Raw genomic sequence first — 20,078 nt, 5'->3', positions numbered from 1 at the left:
AGGTTTTAGTATTTTATGTAAGATCCATAAAATTTTGAAAGTGAGAAATGTGTGTGTACCTTATCTTAATGAAGGTAATAAAATATATTTGAATTAGGCTTAATGTAAGTCCCAAAATATGCTTATACAACCGTACCCTCAATCTGTAGACTAATCTTTTGAACAACTTATTTGTGTTGTAACTCAAATTATCACTAACTTCACTTCAGTAGGCACTGATATTATTTTCAATTATAGTTTGAGGCACTTCTAATTGTACTTACATAATTATATAAAATATTAAATAATAGTGAATATAGAAATATGTTATTGTAACATGCATAGGATACATAAACTTTGGTTTATCCAAAATTTCGCCAGAATTATTTTCTTGTAATACCATATATATTTATGACAATAGATGCTTATAATTTTGACTCACATATTGATAAGATTGTCAGAGGCTTTCTGAATTATTAAAAGATTATTTTCCTTTTTTTCTCTCTATTTATCCTAGATCGCTGCAGTAGCTCCTAACCTGCTTCTCCTTCCCATTAGTGTTTCCTCTGGCTAATTCATCCTGCACATCACTACCAAATCAGTCCTCCGAAAATAGTGGTTTTATCCTATCAGTTGTTACTCAAGAAACTTTAGCCTCTTCCTATTTCTGTTATCTACTTCAGTCTCTTGCTTCCCCTCAAACAACCCCCAATCCAGTAAGTTGTCATCCTCACTGTTCCTTCACAGTAAATCCTCACTGACTTTGCTTATAGGTGTTGACACAAGGTTTGTTTCCTTTCCCTCTGCTTTCTGTTTCTCTATCTGAAACCTACTTCTGTCAAACCTTAATTCAAATTCTGTTTCTTAGGTCAAGTTTCAGGGGCTATTCTTTGGATTACTCTGGTCCAATATTATCTTCCTATTTCCCATTCACTTAATGTCTGTACTATACCTATATGTTATAATTACTTTCTTGTATTATTCTCCAATTGTTTCTTGTCTGGAGGTCATATTTTCCTGGCAGATTGTCCAAGACAGTGGTTCAAGCTCTGACTGTGTAGTCTCTATTTCAAGACCTACTGAACCAGATCCCTGGGGAGGGGGTTGGCAATCTCTAGTTTTAGTTAGCTACCCAGGTGATTCCAGTGGTCATCAAATTACTTGGTGTCACTTAAACTGGCAGTGAATTAACTATAGATTGTATTAAATGTATTTTAAGTTTTTGGAAATGTATGATCTATGTTACTTCTTTTCATCTAAATTAGAGTTAGCCAGGATACCCCATTCTCCTCAAATTATGTAGAAGTGAGAAATTTTCAAATAAAATGTTTCTATCACATGTACATAAATTAATACATATGCAGTTACCCTTTACAAAAATTCAGTTCACTTTTTAATTATATGACTAATTTATGAACATATGCTCATGAGGAATTCAAAATTACAAAATGAAAGTCACTCTTGATTCTTTTCCTAACCCTTTTCTTTCCTCTCTGGTAAACAGGCCTATTGATTTGCCAAGTTCCCTTCTGAGCTTCTAAAATACATTTACGAATTTTGTATTTAGTTTTCTTTTTTCATATGAATACAGTATGAGTTGTTTTGAAACTTATTATTTTGTTTTAAAATTCTTTCCATATCAGTATATATGTATGTATATGTTTGTATATGAATGTGTATTCACATTGTGTAGTGCGCCATTACATGGATGTGCCACCATTTATTTAAGAATCTTCTTATTAATAAGTGAACATTAAGGTTATTTAAGAATCTTCTTCTTAATAAGTAAACATTAAGGTTGCTCTCACTTATTTTCCTTACTGTAAGCCACACTTCAATGGACATCGTTGCATATGCCCTCTTGTGCACAAGTGCCATTTGCTTTTGGTTAGGAAGCTCTTCCCATTTCTGCGTTCCTTTTCATTTTTAATTCACAAGCAATACCTCATAGCCTGCGTCAGTGTGCAGGTTTTCCTTTTCAGTGTGTGGCCAGTAAAGCACAGGTTAAAGTCAAGATGTTTGGATTCTAGACCTGGCTCTGCCATTGACTTGCTCTATGATCTTGGACCCTTTTCTCCTTTGTTTCATAAAGGTATTAAGTGGGATGACTTTTAGGTTTCTTACAGTTTTGACAGTCTCTTATTCTAATTAGGCTTATGGGTGTGACATCAATTTTTATGTTATATTCAGCTAGTAGCAAGAATCAGTTGATCTTGTTAAGTAAATCATAAAAGTGTACAATGCTGACGAATAAAGGGACCTTATGCTTTACTCTAAATGAGTCTTTGCCTTACTCCTAACTGATGTTTGAATGCCATTTTTGGATGAAAAAATAATAGTGTGGTAGTAGTACCTGTTTTCTCTTGGATAATTCTCAACAGTTTGTAGAAAACTGTTACACACGCCAGCTTATTTTAAAGTATTATCTCATTCTCACAAATCCTGAGTAATTAAAGGAATTGCTCAAGATCATCAAGATCATTCAACTAATAAGTTTCAGGGTCCAGACTTTAACTTCACATCTTTTGATTTCTAAGTTCACTGTTCTCTTAAAGAGAAAAAAAGTATTTTTCTGATACTCAAAATGGTTATTCAGTATATACTACATTTCTTTTTTAAATATTTATAAAGTGCATAGTATTTATAAGGCGCTCTTTAAATGTTAGTCTCGCAATTCCCAACCTTTGTCACATGCCTCCTAGTTTATTTTATATAGAAGCTGGCACTTTGTTCAGTTTTAACAGTTCTAGACATCAAGATGACCAACACTTTTGAGTCAGCATCTCGTAAGCATTTAGGAAATGCATCACACAAGTAGTTGTGGTTTTCGTTATCCTTAAAATCACTTGACACAGACCATAAACATTTAGCTCTGGTGCATGAAAAATGGGTTAGAGGCCAAGCTTAGCTTGTCTGCAGGGTATCTGTTTCATCTTCATGATAGAACACAAGTGTGCCAGTGATGTTTCATGGAAATACTTAATATGAAGAATGGCTTTGTTTTTGTTGGGAATCTTTTAAAGAATACGCATCGAAGTGTGGATTTTTTTTATTTTCAAATACTTTCTTCCTAACCTACCAGTGCCGAACTAAAGTTACTACTTGCAGAATAGCTTCTCATAGAAAGAGAATATAGCACAATCCAATGTGACTTTTGAGGTTAAAATGTGCTACTTACAGCACTTTTTTGCTTAAAAATTTTGTTACTACCATAAAGCTGAAAGTATGTTTTCTTCATGGTGCAATCTTGCCTCACAGCAGCACTGACCTCCTGGGCTCAAGCAATCCTTCCTCCTCAGCCTCCTGAGTAGCTGGGACTACAGGTGCATGCCACCACGCCAGCTAATTTTTTTATTATTATTTTTTTTTTATAGAGATAGGGTCTCACTATCAGGCCTAGGCTGGTCTTGAACTCCTGGGCTCAAGCAGTCCTCCTGCCTGGACTCCCAAAGTACTGACATTTGCAGGCGTGAGCTACCGCACCCACCTGAGACTGTCCCTTTGTAAGTTGTGGTATTAATTCTGCAGTTATATCTAGAATAGAATTCTCTAGACTGATGGGAAAGTTTTTGTATTTCAGTATTCTCATTTCCTTTACTCTACAAGCTCCCCTTCTCTTTCCAAAAATTATTAAAAGAGGGAAAAGTTGAGCAAAACAAAGAAATAGACGATTAGGAGCTTTTCCACTTTTTTTCTGTTTCTTAACTTTACCCCTTTCACGCTCCTTTTTTTCTATTACCTTTTTAAAAAATTTCCGTTGCCTCTATATCTACTCTATTATCTTGATTACTCCACTTGGTACCTCCCACTCTCCCTCCTTCTGAGAACTTTACAGTCTCATTAGTTGTCCTCTTGACCGATATATGTACACATACCGCAGTTCACTGGTCATCAGAGTACTATAGCCAAGGTTCTCAACTGCTGTTAGAGTTCTCAAGTGTGAAGTGCCAAGGGCAATTTATTACTAATTATGAGTACCCCAGTTTGTACATCCTTTGCTTTTTTAAAAAACAGATGTGAGCTTAGCCCTAAAATAATGTCACTGTCACTCACTTGCATACAGAAATGCTTTCTTGAGTGGGAGAGAAAGAATGACACTGCAGCTGATGGACTCTCTGGGGACCAAAGCTTACCTACACCACAGCCTGTGGGAGTGTGTGGTGGGACACGCAAATGTCATCTTTCCTTGGGCCTATTCCCTTCAGAAAAAAAAGGCTAAAAACCTAATCCAAGAAGAGGAAAATGTTCCCACTGAAGATTATTGTTGCTTATTTGGGTTTGTTTTTATTAAAAGGTGAATGTTGGGAAAAGATAGTTTCTCTCTCCGAGGTTAGATTTGTTTGTTTTTACTAGTTATTTATCAACACAAGACTGAAGTTAGGGTGAAAGTCATCCGCAGGTTTTATTAGGTAGATATTAAAAATAGCAAATCCAAAGGATTTTACAAATGGAGGAAGACTGCTTTTGATCTATGAAAGTATGTGGTAGACTCCCTTGCTAGCCTCCTTTCACAGATGTTTCTGGTAAGAGACTGCAAAAGCAGAATTAAAGAAGGCAACACTGTAAATCAAACAGGTTTCATGTTTTACCTGTAGTGTGGTTTCGGTGTTTCCATCATCTGTTTGTCCTGTCCATTAGTATAGAAACTTCAGAGGGATCTAATGTTTTCCCAGGAGGTTTCTTTGTGGTAACCTCAATTTTTCTTTTCCAACTGATGTTGACAATCTCTACTTACTGTCTCAAATTTAACATAAAATGAAATCTTTACTCAAGCAGAAAGACTATGATGATCTTTAGTTGTTTTTCTCTAGGGAATAAATTAGTCATAGATACATGAATTTCTATTTAGTTAAAAGAAAAAGTTAGTGGCAGAGAGAGGGTTTACATTTGTTACAACCCAAGTGTCTATAGCAAAATACCATTTATTTGCTCAGTACATGTTCCAGACTTATGGCTATGAGGATAATTTTAGTTCTAAAGATAGCAAAATCTCGTAATTTATCTTGGAAATTCAAGATGTACTTTTAAGGATGCATAAGTGAAACACTGGGAGTGAAAAATTAAGATTTTTGTAGACAAGTGATTTGCTTCCTTGTTCAGTGCCTTACTCTCTGGAAAAATACATTTGCTTTCATAGCTCATTAATAGTTTCATCACTGATGTTCAGATAGCATATTCTTTTTATTTATTTATTTTTTGAGACAGAGTTTCACTCTTATTGCCAAGGCTGGAGTGCAATGGTGCGATCTCAGCTCACCGCAACCTCCATCTCCCAGGTTCAACTGATTCTTCTGCCTCAGCCTCCCGAGTAGCTGGGATTACATGCGTGTACCACCACGCCTGGCTAATTTTGTATTTTTAGTAGAGACGGGATTTCTCTATGTTGGTCAGGCTGATCTTGAACTCCCAACCTCAGGTGATCCACCCACCCTGGCCGCCCAAAGTGCTGGGATTACAGGCGTGAGCCACCGTGCCCAGTCAGCATATTATTTTAAAATCAATGTATAAGCCAGGCACAGTGGCTCACGCCTGTAATCCCAGCACTTTGGGAGCCTGGGCAAGAGGGTCACTTGAGCCCAGGAGTTTAAGACCAGCCTAGCCAGCATAGGGAGACCCCACATCTACAAATAAAAAATCTAAAACATTAACTGGGTGTGGTGGCGCACACCTGTGGTCCCAACTACTCAGGAGGTTGAGGTGGGAGGATTACTTGAGCCCAGGAAATGGAGACTGTAGTGAGCTGGCCCACTGCACTCCAGCCTGGGTGACAGAGCAAGACCTTGTCTCAAAAGAAAAGAATTTAAATTAAAAATTTTTTAAATAAAATCAACATATAGTTGTAGTGATGGTCGCATAACTCATGAAAGTACTAAAAACCATGGAATTGTACACTTTAATTGGGTGAAGTATATGGTATATGAATTATATCCCTATAAAACTCGTATTGAAAAATCAATATGTAATTGTATTTGAAAATACAGGTTTTGGGGGGTTTTTGGTCTTTTGTAGATTCACCAGAAAACTAAGCGTGCTTCGTGGCTTCTTCAGATGTGAACGTGTTCACTGAAAGCCCAGTCTGTGTAAAGCTGCTGAGCCCTCACCAGCTCACTGGAGTGGCCCTGCGCTCCGTTCCTCTCTGCACACTTGGATGGCCCTGGCCAGCTGAGTGCTGCAGGTCAGGAGGCTGCGCTCTCCTACAGCCACACACTTCTGCTCCCGGCATTTGACAAGTGTGCTTACCAAACCCATGCATGCCAGTTGGCTTGTTTTGGTAATTATGTCATCTGATTAAATTTTTTAGTTCACTTATATATAGATGCTAAAAGAAAAAGTTGTTTTCATGAAAAGAAAATTGTAGCCTTAGGAAAAAAAGGTTAATTGCTACAAAAAATGTATACTGTTGAATTAGGCACGGGAGAAAAAATTGTAAAAGATTTGGGAAAAAATCATCAAAATTTAGATGTGTATTGTAGTCAGTATACCCAGGATACTCACAAGTATCCTAAGTCCTCAAAAACTCAGTCATAGACAATGTAGCAGTTCTATGGTTTATGTAAGAATAGATTGACATTTATGTTTAAGTTACTATTAGATATTTAAGGAATGTGTGTAGAACTTCAAAAAATGTTTCTCTTTAATTAACCTTTCTGAATAACCAACAAACTAATGATTCCTGCAGCATTGAACAGAGAGCCTATACTATAGGATACAGAGGCACAAAGAGAAACTTACAAAGTTTAGTAAAATGTTTAAAGAGTTTAGGATTGACAGATAGGAATGGGCTGATGTAACAAAGTGTGTGTGTGTGTGTGTGTGTGTCTAAGAGAAAAAAAGAAACAAAATAAAATTTACCTATGTTAATATTTATGTCCCTAGCTTCTTGCTTTTCTAATTCGTTGTCTACTGATTTCGAAGCTGTTGAGTGTGGGAAAAGTAATGAAATATCCCCATTCATTAATCCAACACACACTGATCTGACAGCCACTAAGGAGGTCCATACATTATACTAGTTATGGAGATATGAATACAAATAAGATATGGTTCCTTTTTATGTATCTAATGTCTTTTTTTAGATTTTTAAAAATGCATTATCTTTATGTATATAAAAAGAATGCATTTTTGGTGTCCTTTATAATGCTGTAAATATTCAGTCTCATCTTTTTTCTTAAAGTAACAAGTTCTCGGCCAGGCATAGTGGCTCAGGCCTGCAATCCCAGCACTTTGGGAGGCCCAGGCAGGTGGATCACCTGAGGCCAGGAGTTCGAGGCCAGCCTGGCCAACATGGTGAAACACCAGCTCTACTAAAAATGCAAAAATTAGCCGGGCATGGTGGCATGCGCCTGTAGTCTCAACTACCTAGGTGATTGAGGCAGGAGGATCACTGGAACCCGAGAGGAGATTGGAACCCGCAGAGAAGACTGGAACCCGCAGAGATTGCACCACTGCACTCCAGCCTGGGCGACAGAGCAAGACTCTGTCTCAAAAACAAAACAAAACAAAACAAAAAAACGAGTTATCTTATGCTGTTCTTAGTGGAAACTCAGACTTTAAGTTCCACATCTGCCAAAAGAAAAGACAATTATTTTCTGTATAAGAGATTAATACTTTCTCTTTTCCCTATGGGCTTTTCTTCCTTGGTTTTACAGACAAATACTCACAGTACAGAGAACAGCAAATTAGGCATCAAGAGACTTGAGTTCTCACTACAGCTCCATTATTCAGACGCTGAGAGACCAAAGGCAAACTGAGGCCCATCTCTGAAAATGAGGCTACAGTGGAATTGGAGTATATATTCCCTAAAATTATTTTCAGTGCTTGCAACTTCTGAGATTGTTCCATCTCCTTGGTTTTAATATTTTAATGGGCGTGGAATCCATAATGAGGGCATGTAAATGAAGCTTGAAATTTAGAACACATGCCCCTTTTGTTCAACAGTTTAATACAAAGTGCGTTCTAGAATGTTAGCTCTGTGTAGTTGGGAACCCTGTTTGTCTTGTTCATGGATATACTAGGAATTAGATAAATGTTTCTTTGTAAGAGTGCATACATGTATCTGAGTGAGAAACGTAAACAGAGAGAGAAAATAGGAAAGAGAACTTTAGATCTTCAAGAAATTCCAAGGTAGGGTTCCAACTACTGGAAAAGTAATAGCTGAAAATAGAAAGTTTGGAGGACAGGTTTTTACATTTTGTTTTGTTCCCTCCAAGTATGGTACAGTCTGGTGAAAGATTTCACTTTCAGAAAGAGTATGTGGCTAGGCAATTCAATTATTCAGTCAGCAAATATTTATATATCCTCAATAAATTAGTGTAGTGGTTCTTAAACTTTGGGTCACACAACCCCTTTCAGTTTCAAAAATTGTTGAGAATCTTCAAAGAGCTTTTGTTTATGTCTTATAGCTGTATGTACCATATCGGAATTGGAACTGACAAATATTAAATTATGAAACTCATTAAAATTAATAAGCCCATTACATGTTAACATAAATAACACTTTTTGTGAATAATAATTACATTTTTCAAAACTAAGAAGTTTAGCAAGGTAAGTATCATTGTTTTACATTTTTGCAAATCTCTTTGACACGTGGCTTACTAGAAGATAGCAGGATTCTCATATTTGTTCTGTAATCTATGGCAATATGCCATTTGGTTGAAATATGTGAAGTATATGAAGAAAATCTGACTTTACACAGATCTATAGTTGGGAAAGGGAGGTCTCACAAACCCCGTGAAAGGGTCTCAGGAACTCCCATGTGTCTTTAGACCATGATGTGATAACCAGTGTACTTTTGTTTGTTCAACAAATTATTAAATGCTTTCCAGTAAATAGGAAAAAAAAAATCTGATAGGAATACAGAGTTTGGAGGTTGAGACTGAGTTTGGAGTTTCTTTAGCAAGCTCATCCTATATCTGGGAGGCAAGGATAAGTGGGAATAATAAAACAGGGTATGGGAAAGAGCTGATTGGAAACACAAGCCCATATCTGTTGAAGTGGATTGCGAAGTTAGATATTAAGAAATTGAAAAATGGAGAAGCAACTGGTATCTTGAAGAGGGAATAGAATACCTAACATTCTATTTTTTTAAGTGTTAGGATCTTTGCTATGTAAGGAAGCAGCTTAGATTGGAGGCTTAGGGATGTGGATTCCTGTTATGAGAGAGAAGACTGAATCTGGTAGCTGTAGATCTCAGAGAAGAATATTATACAGTGTGACTATGATTCCATCAGGAGACGGTAATACGGAGTCTGGGAAGGTTCTGCCTCCTGAGTAGCCACTTGAGCTGTCTCTACTGGTATGTAAAGTAGCCAACATTCATCGTTTAAAATCTCTCAAATAGATTGCCTCTTTTTTTTTAATGCTTCCAGGATTCTTTGTAATAGAGATAACAAGTAAAATGTTCAATACATATGTAAAGCCTTTGTTTATGTTATGATGCTTTGTTTTTGATCATTTTTCCTTTTTTTTTTTTTTTTCCAGACCATCCAGACCTTTCAAGTTGCCAAAAAGGTAAAGTAATCTGGGTCATCTTATTAAATAATAAACTTACCTGCATACTTTTTCCAGTCTAGTATTTTCTCCATATTTTGCTGTTCTTTTCACTTTCCTCATATTTTTATGAAAGAAAAAGAAATTCCCATGAGTTGGCTGCTTGAGGAATTCCATATCTCCAAAAGTGGTTTTAATCTTAAGGTAGATTTCTAACTGTATTAAATTCTATTTGTGTCTAGGGCTAGGTGCAGTGGCTCATGCTTGTAATCCCAGCACTTTGGGAAGCCAAGGTGGGTGGATCACCTGAGGTCAGGAGTTTGAAACCATCCTGACCAACATGGCAAAACCCCATCTCTACCAGAAACACAAAAATTAGCCAAGCATGGTGGCACGTGCCTTTAGTTCCAGCTACTCAGGAGGCTGAGGCAGGAGAATCGCTTGAACCTGGGAGGTGGCAGTTGCAGTGAGCCAAGATTGTGCCACTGTACTGCAGCCTGGGGGACAGAGTGAGACTCTGTCTCAAAAAAAAAAAAATTATATTTGTGCATAAACATTTATATTTGTTTATTTTGCATTCCTTCCTGCAATGGATTGGCTTCCCAGTGGCTTACTTAGTGAGGAAAGAGATACTGTTCTGCCAACTACCAGGACTTGAATTCATGGCAATTTATTTCAGAGGGGTTGTCTTTCTTTTTAAAAATCTTGTTACCAATGGAAGTATTCCTTTATGTGGAAATGTTTAAGGCTTATCTTTCAACAGAGAAAATTTTAACAAGATAAGAGTTCCTTTAAAAAGCATTTTCTCATCAGATGTTCTTACACATTGTAATTTCAGATACAATGTCATTACACTTAAGAAATTCTAAGCGATCTTTGAAATTCAGTTGCCAAAGAAGCTCAGATGCTGATAACACTGATGCCTGCCTCAAGGGAGTTATCCTCTCTTTGAAGTGAAATTACTACATAAATATTAAGTAGTAAACTATCCTTCTATTTTTAAAAAATATATTTTTTAAATTGTGGTAAAATATACATAATAGGCCAGGCACAGTGGCTCACGCCTATAATCCCAGCACTTTGGGAGGCTGAGGCAGGTGGATCACTTGAGGTCAGGAGTTTAAGACCAGCCAAGGCAACATGGGGACACCTGTGTCTACAAAATATTACAAAAAGTTAGCCAAGCATGATGGTTTGCACCTGTTGTCCCAGCTACTCAGAAGGCTGTGGTCAGAGGATCTCTTGAGCCTAGGAAGCAGAGTTTTTACTTAGCTGAAATACACCACTGCACTCAAGCCTGGGTGACAGAGCCAGACCCTGTCTCGAAAAAATATATATATACACACACACACACACACACACACACACACACACACATATATATATATATAGAGAGAGCATGCATTCATATATGTGTTATATATAACATAGGTTTATGTGTTATATATAACAGGTTTATATGTTATATATAACAGGTTTATATGATAGTTAAAACATTGACATACTTTAAATGTTATAACATGTTTATATGTTATATGTGTTGTATATATAACATGTTTATATTTGTTGTATATATAACATATATGTTGCCTTTTAACCATTTTTAAGAGTACAGTTCTTTGGCATTATGTACATTCATATTGTTGTATAACCATCACCACCATCCATTTCCAGAACTTTTTTTCTCTTGTAAAACTGAAATTCTATATCCATTATACATGAGCTCCCCATTTTCTCCAACCCCCGGGCCCTAGCAACCATCATTCTGCTTTCTGTCTCTATGGGTTTGACTGCTCTAAGTACCTCGTATGAGTCGAATCCTACAGTATTTGTCCTTTTGTGACTGGCTTATTTCAATTAGTATGATGTCTTCCAGGTTCATTCATGTTGTAGCATGTATTAGAATCTCCTTTTTTTAAGGCTGGAATAATATTCCATTGTATGTATATACCACATTTTGTTTAACAATTCGCTTTTCATTTTTGCAAAAAAACAAGAGAGAAAGAAAGAATAAGGGAAAGAGGTATGCAAGTAAATATGGCATATTAAGAAAACGAATTTCTACTTTTCTATAAATAGGGTTTTTCAAATGACTAAAAATTTTACTTTGAAAAAATGCATTTCTTTCTCTGTTATTAAATTGGTATTATTAAAACAAAGTTATAATTTCTTTTAAGTATATATGCATATAACTATAACTTCTTCAACAAAGCCTTTCCTGATTCCCCTTTCCCACCTTGGCTGGAACTTATTGCTTCCCTTATTGAATTCACAAAACATTTCATCTGTACACCTCTAAAAAACACATATTTTTGGACAGGCACAGTGACTCACGCCTATAATCCCACCACTTTGGGAGGCCGAGGTGGGCAGATCACAAGATCAGGAGTTTGAGACCAGCCTGGCCAACATGGTGAAACCCCCATCTCTGCTAAAAATACAAAAATTAGCTGGGTGTGGTGGTGGGTGCCTGGAATCCCAGCTACTCAGAGGCTGAAACGGGAGAATTGCTTGAACCCAGGAGGTGGAACTTGCAGTGAGCCAATATCATGCCACTGCACTCTAGCCTGGGTGACAGAGCAAGACTCCATCTCAGGGGGGAAAGAAAAAAACAAAACACACACACACATATATATTTTTTTAACCTGTCTTGTAGATATTCATGTGCCTGTCATATTTTCTGTATTAGGCTGTAAATTCCCTGAGGGCAAGATCCAAGTCTGCCATTTTTGTATTTCCAGAATGCCTTGCATCCTTACTGTTTAATGCTAATTGTTGAATGAATTTGTTACTTCACAAGAAAAAAAGAGTTGCATATTCTTTTTTTTTTTTTTAATTTTCTCAAACTTCAATCACTCTTCCCACTAAGTTGATAGTTGATGCCACTGGAAAAGTTATGACTTAATAACATTTTGAAATGTCTATCTTTAAGTGACAAGAGGAATAAGAAAGAGCTATTAAGGGAAACAGAAAGGAATAAACCAAAGGGGAAAGGATTTTTAGGAAGAAAGAGGTAGCTAACAGTGTTAAATTCTGCTCAGGTCAAGGAAGATCAAAACCAATAACAGTTAGTTGACTTGGGCAGTTCAGAAGAGTCATGAGAGCAAAAGCCAAGCTGTAAGGGGTTAAAGATCCGGTGGTTGGTGACGAAAAGGAAGCCTCTGGTGTGGGGACTGACTTACACCATCTGAAACATGGCTTTCTGCTCAGAGGAAAGAGAAAAAAGAAGAGTGTTTTGAGAAACGCAGCAAAGAGCAAGGGGAAAAAAAAAATCTTTGTAAGCTAAGAGGAAAATTTATTATGGGGGAATGTTATAATATAAATGACCCACTTAAAATTGGCCCCTATTTTAATGTCACTTGAGCATAAGTTGGCTCTATAAGATACTTCGTTTATTTGTTTTAACAGTTATTTCTGATCTGTTTCCAGAGTAAACCCAATAATAAGGTGACTGAAAATCTCTGACTATGTTTGAGGGGCTTCCACTGAGTAGCAGTGAAAACTCCAGCATGGCCATAACACCCTGGACCAGAATGCCAGGCAGCCTGCCTGCTAACTCAGATCCACGGTTCACCCACGAACACGTTTCATTACCTCTGCTGCTTCTGTTTCTTCTTCTGTAAAAGGAGAACGAGCCCTTCAGATCTGTCTCCTATTTGAGACTTAACCTATTGAGAAGATGATGTGAACTTGCATACCGCAGTGCCCTGTAAAGAGCTGTGGGCCCTAACCTCAGCAGCTAGTGCAGCAGTAGGGCCTCCGGGAAAACGGTCTTTCACTGGAAAATGACTACCTGCTGTAAGCCAGGTGTTACAGAGGTGGGCCACATTTACAGTTATATTGTGGTGTCTAAAGATTTTCAATATTAGAGCAGGTGGATGAAAGACAAGTATTATTTGATATGCAGAAAAATACATGATAGTTAAAAGAATGGTTCCTTTGAAAATTCTTCTACTGCACATGTGGTCCACTTTTCAAAGAGAATAATGCACAGGATATGGATATATATATATGTATATATAGCATCATCAAATATATATATATATTTGTGAGATTTATAGGCCATTTTTAATTTCCTTTACTTCTCCAATTTTCCTACTTTATTGGATTTTTATCTTCATATTACAACCATTGTCTGGATTTCATATTGCGCATGCAACTCTGTTTCCCATGTGGTACCCACAGCTATACTGTATCTTTGCATAGATAGCAGGAGGAGTAGAATTAGCCTCAGCAATTTTGTGGTGTTGAGGAGAAACACTTGTTTGAGTAAAATTTACTCAGAATGATTGGGCTTTCCCCCGTGGTGTGTTATATACTCAGGATGGTGATCCCATTACTTAAATGTGAAGTTGTCTCTAGGAAAGGTTAGCGTGGGAAACATCGGGCGTGTAAGGAAGTGGAATTATAGTAAGCAAGGTTAAACGTGTTTGGAAGAAATGTGCTGAAATCACTAATGCCATAAAGTTTCCATATGTAGTCAGTGCACGTATATGGTACGTAGTAGTGCTGTAAAATCAAAACCAAATGTTTTCAAAGGGAAGAAAAGCAATTATTGAATGGGGCTTTTAAGATTGTTATACATGTGTGTGCAGATTTTCAAGAACACAAAATAAAAAATCATTATATGGGTAAATTAAACCACAGTATGAATACTAAGCAATTTGGGGCCTATTGCCCTCTATTGATAACGTTAGTAGGTAAAAATGCATAACTTCTGATTCATTTGAGAGAAAATGAATCCATTTAAAATAAAGTGTAATGAATAATTGTATAAGCCTGGGGCCATTTTCATTTCACAGGGCTGATATTTTAATGGTCTAAAATGTAAAGGACTCTTTTTAAGTCTGAAGCAATGAATGTAGTCTCAAATGTGCTATTGAGACAGAAGACTTTATGGCTTCAAAACTAGTTACTTTCATCTTAGTTTGCATTTGGTGGAGGAGGAAATAAAGTAAGGAGAATGTTTTTGCACAGGGTGTGTCCTAGAAGTGTGAAAGCTTCTAGCCACTTGGTGTTTACATTTGAACAACCACAATCAGCTTATTGTCACTTATATGTTTTTATTATATTCAGAATTATTCTAAAAGGTTATTCTGTCTTATCTAGCATCACTTTTCCTGAATGAGTTTTTAAATCCAAAATTTGCAGTCTAGTGAATAATGTTCAAACTTAGAACCCATATGACTTTGCATAGAGAAATTAACTATAAGTAGGGCTAGGAATGTTTAATTGTAAGTTTTGGGAAGCATTTGTGCCAAGTGTAGTTATTCGTAATGCTCCCAGTTACTCTTGTGTCTGAAGAAAGAAATGACAGCCCAGAGATTAAAAGGCCTGACACGAGAACCAGACTATCTAGGTTCCTAGTTTTGTGACGTTGAATAAGTTCTATAACTTGTCTATGCCTTAGTTTCATCTCTAAGGGTTGTTGTGAGAATTGAACGAGATGATAATTTATGTAAAGCATAAGAGCAACTGGTATTCTGAATAAGGGCGAGCTTGTATTTATTTATTTATTTTTATAAGATTTCTCCTTTCCTTTCTTTCTTTCGTTTTCCTTCCTTCCTTTATTGCTTGCTTGCTTGCTTGCTTTTTTTTTTTTTTTTTTTTTTTTTTGACAGAGTGTTGCTCACCCAGGCTGGAGTGCACTGATGTGATCTCTGCTCACTGCAGCCTCCGCTTCCTAGGTTCAAGTAATTCTCCTGCCTTAGCTTCCCAAGTAGCTGGGACTATAGGCGTGTGCCACCACGCCTGTATTTTTTGTATTTTTTTTTTTTTGTATTTTTGTAGAGCCAGAGTTTCACCATGTTGGCCAGGCTGGTCTCAAACTCCTGATCTCAGGTGATCTGACTGCCTCAGCCTCCCAAAGTGCTGGGATTACAGACCACTTATAAAGCCATTGCGTCTGGCCTTATAAGATTACTTTAAAAGAGCAGCAGTGAAAAGTGCCTGTGCACATGCTCCCTTAAAGCATAATTACGCTGTATTTTAATAACCTTACTAGAATTATAATTTGAAGCAAATATCTCCACAAAGCCAGATCAATAAAGTTAAGACATCAGATTATAAAAATTGGCAGTCGATTCTTAAAGACATGTAGTAGCTTTTTTTTCAGACTGACATTTAGAGCCACCAGAATTATTTGTAACTACTAGCATGATTTTGAAGAAATAACTCAAAAATATATGAGTAAGAATCCTATTTCAAATGAGCCAGAAATAGCCATTGTAGCAGCCAAATGAGCTAACATTGCTGAGAATTTGAGAGTAGTGGTCCACAAGTTAAATATTTTGTCTTGCTTTTCTTCTAATAAAGATTCAAGAAACCAGAAGTTTGCAGGATGCGTTTTGAATTTTAGAAAAAGTTCAGTTTAGTCAGCTGCTGTTGGGTACTTAGCTCATATCAAGACTTGGAAGTGTCAAAATAATAACGTGTGATCCAGGACCTCATAGAAGGAATATAGAAACAGGTCTTTCAATTTGAGGTAACAAATGAGGGTGTGGGAAGCACATCTGGAAGAAAGGGCCCGGTAGTAGGATTTGGTAATAGAGACAGTTCCCCACATGTGGGAAGAGACTAAAGCCAGATTGTAGTAGCTGGAGAGTACAAGCACCAGGTGTTTGTTCATTTAGTCAGTAGATCACCTCCCACCGATAGTACACTAAATGAATCCGACAAGAATTTCTGCCCTCATGGAACTCACATATCTGGTCAATATGTTCACTGTAGTTTTAGCTAGGTTTGTGGGAAATGTTTAGTTTGTTTTTGTTTGTTCATTTGTTTGTTTGTTTGTTTTTTGAGACAGAATCTCACTCTATTGCCCAGGCTGGAGTGCAGTGGCACGATCTCGGCTCACGACAACCTCCGCCTCCTGGGTTCAAACAATTCTCGTGCCTCAGCCTCCCGAGTAGCTAGGACTACAGGTGTGCGCCACCATGCCTGGCTAATTTTTTGTATTTTTAGTAGAGACAGGGTTTCACCATGTTAGTCAGAATGGTCTCGAACTCCTGACCTTGTGATCCGCCTGCCTCGGCCTCCCAAAGTGCTGGGATTACAGGTGTGAGCCATCATGCCTGGCCCTCAGTTTGGTTATTTTTAAGATTTGCACTATATGAACCTGTTTATAGACTGAGTTATTCTTTAAGAACTGTGAGAGTAAAGGTGTGGAGAAAGGGAATAACTAGAGAAACAAAAGTTCTGGAAGACACTGCATGGAGAATGGATCCTCTGTTAAAATTTATTTTCTTTCCACTAATGAAGTGTGTATTTTATATCTTTTACAGGTATAGATGTAGATATAAAATGTTACTTGTCATATATGAACATTCTTGATCACAAAAATGAGGGGAGAATGATCTTGTAACTTTCTACTACAATTACATACAAATACTTATAACCCCATTAGATATTGTATTGATAAATACCTGTATTTGGTCTACAATATGAGGATTTAATAAATTGCTCTCTTAAGTACCAAAAATATTTCTGCAAAGGGCCTTCTTTGTGCCTTCTTTGTGTTTCTGTAGTTATGCAGCCCTGATAGCTGACACTTCTTTGTGTTTTGTAGTTATGCAGCCCTGATAGCTGACTGGCCAGTGGTGGTCTTGGGCATGTGCACCATGTTCATCGTGGTCTGTGCCTTGGTTGGAGTATTAGTGCCAGAGCTTCCTGACTTCTCCGATCCATTGCTGGTGAGTAGCATTTATGTTTTCTTTAGCCTAAAATCATCTTCAAATATTGTGTATTTTAATACATGTTGCCTTAGGTTATTTAGTAACCCATTTCTTTAAAAACCTTCTCAAGCAACAATTCTCTTTCTGAAAAGTAAAGACATTACTTTATCTGTATTATCAGGTTGTTAAAAGATCTAGGAACTTGCTTACCCTCAAAAATCTGGAAGGTTTGCTTCTTGGTCCCCATGTTTAAGCTAAAAAGCAATAAATTGGAGAATCTGCCTTCTATAAAATTATTCTCATAAAGTCTTTAACACTGTCTCTGTTTTCTCCCAAAGAAGTTAAAGGAATTTCAGTATTACTAACAGATAGCGGAGTCTGTTTTTAAGTAAATGTTTCTCTGGAGTGGAATTATGAGGAAACTATGATCAAGGATAATGAAACACTCTTGTAAAAATACTAACAATGTGTAGCATGATTTAATTTTATCATAATTTTTATAAGATAAAAATAAGTATTTACTAAATGCTTAGGCATGAGTTGAAAAGATAAACTTTCCTTAGACATGTATCATACCAAAGAATCAAACTGTTTTGTCACAGCAAATAGGTGATGATTATCATGTCAAGGCATCTTGTTTTAATGCAGTCACCTCTGGAGTAGCTGTGAGGAACTGTATTTTCTGTCGAAAGCTATACATTACTTTGACATTGCTTTCCCAAGCTTTCATTGTAACTATACTTAGCCTGAAATGAAATACACTAACGAGCACTTGTAATTTTGCCTTAGGGTTTTGAACCAAGAGGAACAGCAATAGGCCAGAGACTGGTCACATGGAATAATATGGTGAAAAATACAGGATACAAAGCAACATTAGCAAATTATCCCTTTAAATATGCAGATGAACAAGCCAAAAGGTAATCAATTATTTATGTTTATATAACTTTTAGATAAAACATTGCTTAATGAATTCCTCTTAAAATACTGCCTGAACAAAAAATTTAAATGTAAAATGTGTGGCTCAAAATCTTTGCCACTGAATTTGTTTAGCTTGTCATTGTGTTTGAAGATTTTGTTGTAGTAGGATGAAAAGGTGAGATTTTCTTTTTTTTTTTTCTTTTTAAGAAGTGAGAAAATTAATGTTGATTGCTTCTTTTAATCCTTTCAACTTAATATCAAGAACTAAGCAGGTAATGGCTTTGAGGAAGTACTGTTTCCAGTATGCTTATCAGCCTTGAAATAGCGAGAATTTTATTGAAGATCAAATTGTCGTTCCATTTCAGCCATCGGGATGATAGATGGTCAGATGATCATTATGAAAGAGAGAAAAGAGAAGTTGACTGGAACTTCCACAAGGACAGCTTTTTCTGCGACGTTCCAAGTGAGTGGCATCGTAGATGAACACACGCTCAGCGGTTTGCTGGCATTTAAAATTGAACATGATCACAGTCTAGACTGATAGTCGTGTGTGGCTAGTCACACAGCTTCACTGTTGCTGTTGAACCTAAAGAAATTTTGGCTAATTAACTTTTTCTTTTATTTCTCTAGTTTAGTCAACTACTAGTCTGAGTTTATTATTTAAATTAATGAAAAAAGTAATGATTGAGTTTTCTTATTTTAAGGAAGATATAAATCTAATGAAATTCTCGACCTCGCCCAACATTTGAAGTCTTTTTAAACATTTCTTGTACTGTTTATTTCTAGATCAAATACAGGTACATATTTTTGGATTGAACCTTGAAATAATCTGTTGAATTATTTAAAAATCATTTAAAGTTTTGATTCATTCTAAAATGAATCAGAAAATGACTTAAAGTTCTGATTCATTCAAAAAGCAGTACTGTATTAAGAGCCGTCAGTGTGCTGCCTCATCACTAGGCAGTAGAGGTAGAGAGGTGAAAAAAATAAAGTCTAGAGGTTCAAAGTTTGAATACCTCGGGCCTGTCATATAATACAAGTGAATAAAGCTAGCTAGGTATGACAAGAGAAGTGATGGTGATTGTGGAACGCTAAGGAACATCTGCCCTGTCTAAAGAAATCAGCTGCTACTTAGCCGCGACAAAAGATGGGGTTCTAGAAATGAGGACCCAAATGTTGCAAGAACTTGCCAGAGGTCAAAAATCCGGATTTTTTTTTTTTTGAGATGGAGTTTTGCTCTTGTTGCCCAGGCTGGAGTACAATGGCGCCATCTCGGCTCACCACAACCTCTGCCTCCCAGGTTCAAGTGATTCTCCTGCCTCAGCCTTCCCAAGTAGCTGGGATAACAGGCATGTGCCACCATGCCTGGCTAATTTTATATTTTTAGTAGAGATGGGGTTTCTCCTTGTTGGTTAGGCTGCTCTCGAACTCCTGAACTCAGGTGATCCTGCCACCTCGACTTCCCAAAGTGCTGGGATTACAGGCATGAGCCACCGCACCTGGCCAAAAATCCAGATTTGAATGTGGAATCATCAGATCTCTAAATGTTGGCAACAAATTCACTACCCAAAATTTGCTGTAACATGGAGTCAGCCTGATCACTCTGCAGCTGCCAGGGAAGAAGGAAGGCATAGCCTAGAGGATATGAATATAAGTATGTAAGCCATTGATTAGCCATAGTGATTAGGATTGAGGAATTGTGGATAGTGTAATTTCTAATTAAGTAAATATTAACATTAAAGCTCTTTTGATTTCAGCTTTTGCTGTTGTTATTGAAAATCCCTCTTAAATGCATGTTTTCCTGTCTTATTAGAACACTTAATAGAACACTAGATGACCTGATTGGATCATTGATGTTTCTGGAGCTTACCAAGTCTCAGGATCTTTATTTTGATCTCTTCCTCTGTATAGTAATAGATAGTAGGAGATTAGGCAGAATCTTATACTGATCCCAGGAAGCAATACATGTTTCCTTTTCTGTGTCTTCTCTTAAAAAACGTTAGGAAGTTGAACTCTGGTTAC

At 36.9% G+C, this 20,078-nt stretch overlaps 1 protein-coding gene across 8 annotated transcripts in view; it reads left to right on the top strand.

The window, feature by feature from the left end:
* DISP1 (dispatched RND transporter family member 1) overlaps positions 1-20,078 on the top strand; it is a 199,326-nt gene that overhangs the window by 166,599 nt on the left and 12,649 nt on the right. For 7 of the 8 annotated variants that reach the window (XM_007988365.3, XM_037985536.2, XM_007988363.3 and 4 more), the window contains 4 exons: positions 9,457-9,486; positions 17,033-17,156; positions 17,928-18,055; positions 18,422-18,519. In XM_007988365.3, coding sequence (XP_007986556.3) covers positions 9,457-9,486; positions 17,033-17,156; positions 17,928-18,055; positions 18,422-18,519 — 380 coding nt within the window. Of the gene's footprint in view, positions 1-5,988; positions 6,251-9,456; positions 9,487-17,032; positions 17,157-17,927; positions 18,056-18,421; positions 18,520-20,078 lie in introns of all 8 variants that reach the window. The other variant, XM_073011503.1, reaches the window with a different exon arrangement.

This window comes from Chlorocebus sabaeus, chromosome 25 (genome assembly GCF_047675955.1).
Source record: "Chlorocebus sabaeus isolate Y175 chromosome 25, mChlSab1.0.hap1, whole genome shotgun sequence".
In the NCBI taxonomy this organism is placed as follows: Eukaryota; Metazoa; Chordata; class Mammalia; order Primates; family Cercopithecidae; genus Chlorocebus; species Chlorocebus sabaeus.
The sequence above is the reverse complement of the archived record's forward strand: the minus strand, read 5'-3'. Positions and strand labels throughout refer to the sequence as shown.